Genomic DNA, 6,000 nt, shown 5'->3' on the forward strand with positions numbered 1-6,000 from the left:
TTGGGTTAGGATGCTTCATCACCCAGTACTACGTCCCTTACCAACAGGGGAAGAGGTGTTGGATAACCCGTGGTAGGTCCGAAGGGATGATTCCGGAATGCCATTCACTGTCCCATGTTAGCATATGTACTCTGCTGTAGGAACAAACAGTAGGGTTAGTCACTGGGGGTCCGTTAACATCAGATGTATGATGCCTAAGCTGCTGGGTCTCCACCGTAGTAGAATGCTTTCGCTCGGGTGACCAACGTCTGGTTATGTGTTTCCGGGACCGAGGCTAGTATTCTATTACAGTAGTACTTATACCTCATGCTACTTAGTATCCATGTTAGGAGCATGCTTACTTAGGACATTCATCATGGACTGTTGTGATATGTTTGCATGCATTTCCTTACTGGGCTCAGTGGAGCTCAGCCCTGTGTACACCTTATTTTTTGTTCAGATGATACTACTCTTTCTGGTGCTTCTGCGGGAGTCTCATCTACACAGGACTCTCCTTTGGCTCATGGAGTTGACACTCCTCTGGCGGTAGAGCACGACGCTTCGTGCTCGTGCGATGACTGCGCGTTCTCCTGATTGACTGCTAGATCAGGCTTCTTCCCCTCTTTTTTGTTATACACTTTTGTATAGTTATGTAAATAAGTCTTTTGTTTAACTCTTGTGCTTATAGATCAAACATTGTAACACAGTTCTTCTATAAATATATATATATATAATATCACAGTTCAGCTTTAGTCTTCTTTTATTGCTGCCTTATTTATGTATTTAATTGCTTCCGCTGTATTTAATTCTATATTTGTGGATATGATTGCGAATAGAGTACAACACTTGCGATCCTGGTGGGTTGGTTGGATGTGAGAGACATCCAGTCACACTTGGCCCTTATAAACCGGGCCGGGGTGTGACAACCAAACTCGCAGACGAGTTTTTTTCAAGACGAGGAGGATTGATGTAGTTCGAAAGAACAAGAAGTTCAGCAGCAAACTAGGCCATCAAACTAGATCAAGAATTGATTAATAGGCTTAATTTGAGTGTGGGTTGTATGGGCCATGGACTTTATATTTTTAGGTTTACTATTGTAATGGGCCAATTCTATAAGCCTACATATGAGGAATTTTAGTCATATATGGGATTAAGTAGTTAGTTTCTATTTCTAATGATTAGAATATCACATTACAAAAAACCCGACATTGTTGTTTGTTGAGTGGAACTTACGCAATCAGCTCTCTCCCCAAGTCCCAACCCAAAAAAAATATACTTAGGCTTCATCTAGTTGAAACTTGGAAGTATAGGAAAGGGGAAAAAATTAGAACAAAAATACATGGCAAAATTTTTAATAATTACCAATAATGATTGTGTTATTAACTCAAAAAAATATATATAGTATAGTAAAATATTTTATCTCACTTTTGAACCAAATTGCTTGGATCTAAAGAGGAAAATAGGACAAGGGCCAGAACTTTATTTCAATAGTTTAATTACAGTATTTGGGAAGATTTTAAGTTAGTTACACAATTTTGATTATAAACTTCTCAATTTTTTTTCATTTAGTTTCAATTACCTGGACAGAGTTTTAGATAAATATAATTTATTCAACAAAATTACATCTTTGAATTCACAAAATGAGGACCACTGAATAATCCTATGAAGATCGGTGTTTATTTCCTTTCCCCTGAATATTCTCTAAATGGTAGGTCAACAAATGCCTTAAACTGCATCCCTAGAATAAAATAATTCGTTTCAATGCTGTTTTTATCAGTCATCACTTAATTTAGTACACCATCTCACAGGTGAATGGAGCATGCAAGCTTTTAAACCAGAACAAAGAGACATTGTCATTCCTTGAATTTGTTCATTGCAAGCTCTCTTCAATTGCTTTGGGTGCAATTTGTGCTTCAGTATACAGAAAGGATATTGAGACACATGGGATTCAGTACTTCTCAATTATAGCATCAAGCATTCTTGAAAACAGCTCAGTTTCCATTCCTTCTGGATTTTCATCTTTTCTCTCATCGGGAAGGTACACATACAAAATTCCATGTTGGATTTATTGTTGCAATTCCTCTCAGTTGGTGATAATAATCTTTATTAATCAACTAAAAATTTTCCGATACAAATCAATTTTCAAAATAAGTAATCGCTTCCTGTGTGGATTCACTTTACTAGGTGAGTTCTCTTTTATATAATGTAGTTAGATTGGAGAAGCAGTGAACAATTTCTGTTTAATCGGGATTGGAACTTACTTTGTTTGATTTCTAAATTGTTCTTCTTTGTCATTTTATTACAAATAACTAGTTTCATATGGTATTGTGGACAAAGAAAAGTGGAGCTCTTTTTTATTATACAACGTTAGATCACCATGGTCATTGTTTTAAAAAAATCAGATTGGAAGTAGTGGAATTGGTTGATTCAACTCGGAATCGACCGACTTAGATTCTGATTAACCCCGATTTACAATACCCAAGTTAGACCGAGTCTGGCCAATTCCGGCTGATTCTAATTGTAATTGATGGAGACTGATCTTGTTCCAGATTCCAAGTTTTCAATCCTTGACCATGGTATATCTTGAAACTCTACAACTCAGAAATCGTGAGATGTCCATTGCATAAATAAAACTGCAAAATCTGTCCATTTATATTATGAACCAAAATATTTATACCTGTTAACTTCCCATCAGAATGAGTTGTTTATTTTGCTTAATCTTATTTGATGTATATAGTGTGCTCACTTTCTGAGTTTCCCTTCCAATAAAAATCTTGGGAATAATGTTCCAGTTTCAGTTTAACAAAGGTATTCATATCACTCCGATATAATCATCTCTTGCTGGTAAAGTTTGTTTCTTCTTGGTTTCAGGACTTTACGTTTGGTAAACTTTTCTGACAATCGCCTGGGGCCAAATTTTGCAAAAATGGTTTTTGATACCCTCCTTGATGCTTCATCAAATCTGTCTGTCCTTGATCTATCAGACAATAATGTGAGTATTGTGTCTCCATTTGATGAGTATGCTACTTTTTGGAGATCAAAACAAGAGGAAGAATCACTATTGATCATTGCAGATTGCAGGCTGGCTATCCAAGACTAACTGGAGATTCTCAACTTGCTCCTTAGCGTCCTTAGGAATAGGGAAATCCTTCCAGTCGTTACGTGTTCTGAATCTTAGGTATCCCACTATTGACTTCTTTGCTTTTGCTCTTGCTGTTGCATATGTCTTTATGGCATCGGAATTAGTTGTTGAAGTATATCGAGCCTGGACTCGATATACTTCAACATTAGTGTTTTGCCTTGGCTCGGTTCAATTTATAATAAACAGAACCTTCTTGGAGAGATGTATCTGTTTTGGCTTGCTTTCTGCATTTTTGTTTGGTTTTATCTCCCCCAACATTATTTATCAGTTGTGGATGCCAAATTTCATTATGTTCCTCTGCCTTGACTGACATAGCCTAGTGATCTTTGGTGTTCACTCAAACTTCACTGATTGTTCTCACTTTGGAGAATTAGGATACTGTTTTTGTTTATTAAGTTAATGTTCCTGCTTGGTTGTGGCTTTTGCTTATGTTTCTGACCTGTGATTTGTAAAGAAAAAGATGTCGTTGTTGTCATCAGGGGAAACAATTTGCGTAGGGATGATGCAGATTGCCTAAAAGATGCACTGATCCATATGCCTAACTTGGAAAGTTTGGATATAAGTGACAATCCTCTTGAGGATCTTGGGATTAGGTTGGTCAGATTTCCATGTGTTTTCTGCACGTATTCTACTGAATTATGTACAGGAGGTTTTACATGCTATAATTTAACTATTCTAGGAGTCTTATCCACTATTTTGTTGAGGCTACTGAAAGAGAGACACCCTTAGTTGATTTGGAGATGGAGAATTGCGACCTCTCCAGCGATGGAGTGGCTGAAGTTCTAACAAGCCTTGCAACCTTGAAGAATCTATTTAACACTCTTTCTGTTGCAAATAACGACCTGGGCAGGTTTGTTTTTTCTAGTGTTATTATCGAAATTATGAGCTATTAATTCACTTCTCCTCTGATAGAAAAGGAAAATGTCATTTCATCTTTTCATTTCTTTTACTATGGTGCAGTCAAGTAGTACCAGCCCTGGTTAAGTTTCTGGGCACATCCTATGTAAGAGTGCTCAATATTGAAGATATTGGACTGGGTCCTTCTGGCTTCCTAGAGCTACAAGAAAATTTTCCAGAGGAAGTAAAACTTGTTCACCTCAACATAAGGTTGGCCTCTCAAACAAATTATACTGCATCTATGAAACGAAGTATATTAAAGTGTGAATATAACATCTGACTGGCTATTTTAATAGCAAGAATCGTGGTGGAATCGAAACTGCCAATTTCATCTCAAAACTCATCTTACGGGCTCCAGAACTCATTGCAGTCAATGCAGGGTATAATTTTATGCCCGTTGAATCATTAGCAGTTATGTACTCTGCCTTGAAAGTTTCAAAAGGTAATGTATACTCAGTGCCTTGTTAACTTTTATAGTTGTGCACCTCTTCCTTCTGTCAAATCATAAGGCATGCCACTTCCATATGGTCGGTTGTACTATATGGAGAAAATTACCAGGTGAGATTTATAATATCATAATTAAAGATACACTTTTTTAAAGAACTAATCTCCCGGCTCTGAAATGCACCCTCACATCCAATGAGTGCCCATTTAACTTAAAATGATAATCTAAGTGCTACTTGTCCTTGTGCTTTTACTTATAATTGGGTGCAACTTGTCTATATGGAGTTTGTTTTTCTATTGGAAATTTTTTTTTAACTTCATGCAACATATAGCAAATGCTCCATAACAGTAACAGTGCTTGCAAAAGCAGATCAACTGGACAGTCTGTGGACAGCTTTGAATTTTCTCTGTTTCATTTCTTGAGAAACTATTGTTGAAGTGCTAGATCATCAATTTAATGTTAATCTGGAGAGGCCCATTGTGATTCTGGCAGCATTGCCTCAAACACAAGCAATACTTGGTCTTTGACTTTATCATACTTTTTTTCAGGTAAACTAGAGCGTCTGGACTTGACGGGAAATACTCGGTGCCATGAGCCAGCTTACATTTCTCTGCTTGAAGAGTTCCAAGTTCATGGAAGGCCTATTGTGATTTTACCATCATTGCATGCTTCTGTGGCACCTTATGATGATGATCCATGAGGACATGGCCGTCCAATATTTATTTGAGTTTTCCATCCTAAGGGAGTGTTACCTCAAAAGGTTCTGGTGGGCTTGTGGCACCAAGAATCCAGCTAGCAGACTACAACCATAGTGGTGCTCTCAGCCACCTGGAGGTTTAATTGAATCTATATTGAAGAACCCAGCCAAAAACACATACAATCAGATGTTTGTCTTCAGACCAACCATAGCCACATAAAACAATGCCAGCAGCAAAAGAAACAATAGAAAATGCCAAGTATGGAAGGAGCAAACAAAACGGATTTGTCTCTAAGTGACATTTCACAGTCAGGGAGCCTACTGGAACATGGTGTTTAAGTGGACACAAGGAATAATGCCCTGCTTCTTTAAATGAATATATCACTATGGCACCCTTTCAAGACTATTAGAAGATTACTGTTAATTAACTGTTTAATTTTTACAATATATATGGTTGTTACTTCATGCTTATATTCTTTATATTTTCTCCATACATTCCAGTAAGAAAGAGATCAGTAGAGCAGATGGGCATGTAATCTATTAGTTTTACATAATTACATAAAGACACAAAGTGGTTGTCTATTCTCATTTCACTTCTTCACCAGTATAGAAGTTGGAATCTCAGGAACCAATCGTGATACTCCCCCTCCCCTCCCTGCATTAACCCCCCTCCGGGCGGTTGGAACACTTTCAGCTACTCCTTTGGCAGACTCAATTATATGGCTCCATTCTCCCAATGGCCTATTCAGTTCCTACTCAACTAGGGACTTTATCAGAGCCCACGTCCCTTTAGTTCTCTGGTGCAAGACTTTGATTCAAGGTCCAGTATCCCCCTCTTGC

General features: G+C 37.6%; 1 protein-coding gene across 2 annotated transcripts in view; it reads left to right on the forward strand.

The window, feature by feature from the left end:
• The window catches only part of LOC122656844, a 31,658-nt gene extending 26,330 nt beyond the window's left edge, over positions 1-5,328 (forward strand). For both annotated transcript variants that reach the window (XM_043851509.1, XM_043851510.1), the window contains exons 9-16: positions 1,788-2,017; positions 2,851-2,971; positions 3,054-3,157; positions 3,601-3,714; positions 3,801-3,971; positions 4,082-4,228; positions 4,315-4,460; positions 5,012-5,328. In XM_043851509.1, the coding sequence (XP_043707444.1) occupies positions 1,788-2,017; positions 2,851-2,971; positions 3,054-3,157; positions 3,601-3,714; positions 3,801-3,971; positions 4,082-4,228; positions 4,315-4,460; positions 5,012-5,163 (1,185 nt within the window). In that variant the 3' untranslated portion in view covers positions 5,164-5,328. The remainder of the gene's footprint in view (positions 1-1,787; positions 2,018-2,850; positions 2,972-3,053; positions 3,158-3,600; positions 3,715-3,800; positions 3,972-4,081; positions 4,229-4,314; positions 4,461-5,011) is intronic.
• Positions 5,329-6,000: the final 672 nt, after the last annotated feature.

The sequence above is a fragment of the Telopea speciosissima genome, chromosome 3, assembly GCF_018873765.1.
Source record: "Telopea speciosissima isolate NSW1024214 ecotype Mountain lineage chromosome 3, Tspe_v1, whole genome shotgun sequence".
Classification (NCBI taxonomy): Eukaryota; Viridiplantae; Streptophyta; class Magnoliopsida; order Proteales; family Proteaceae; genus Telopea; species Telopea speciosissima.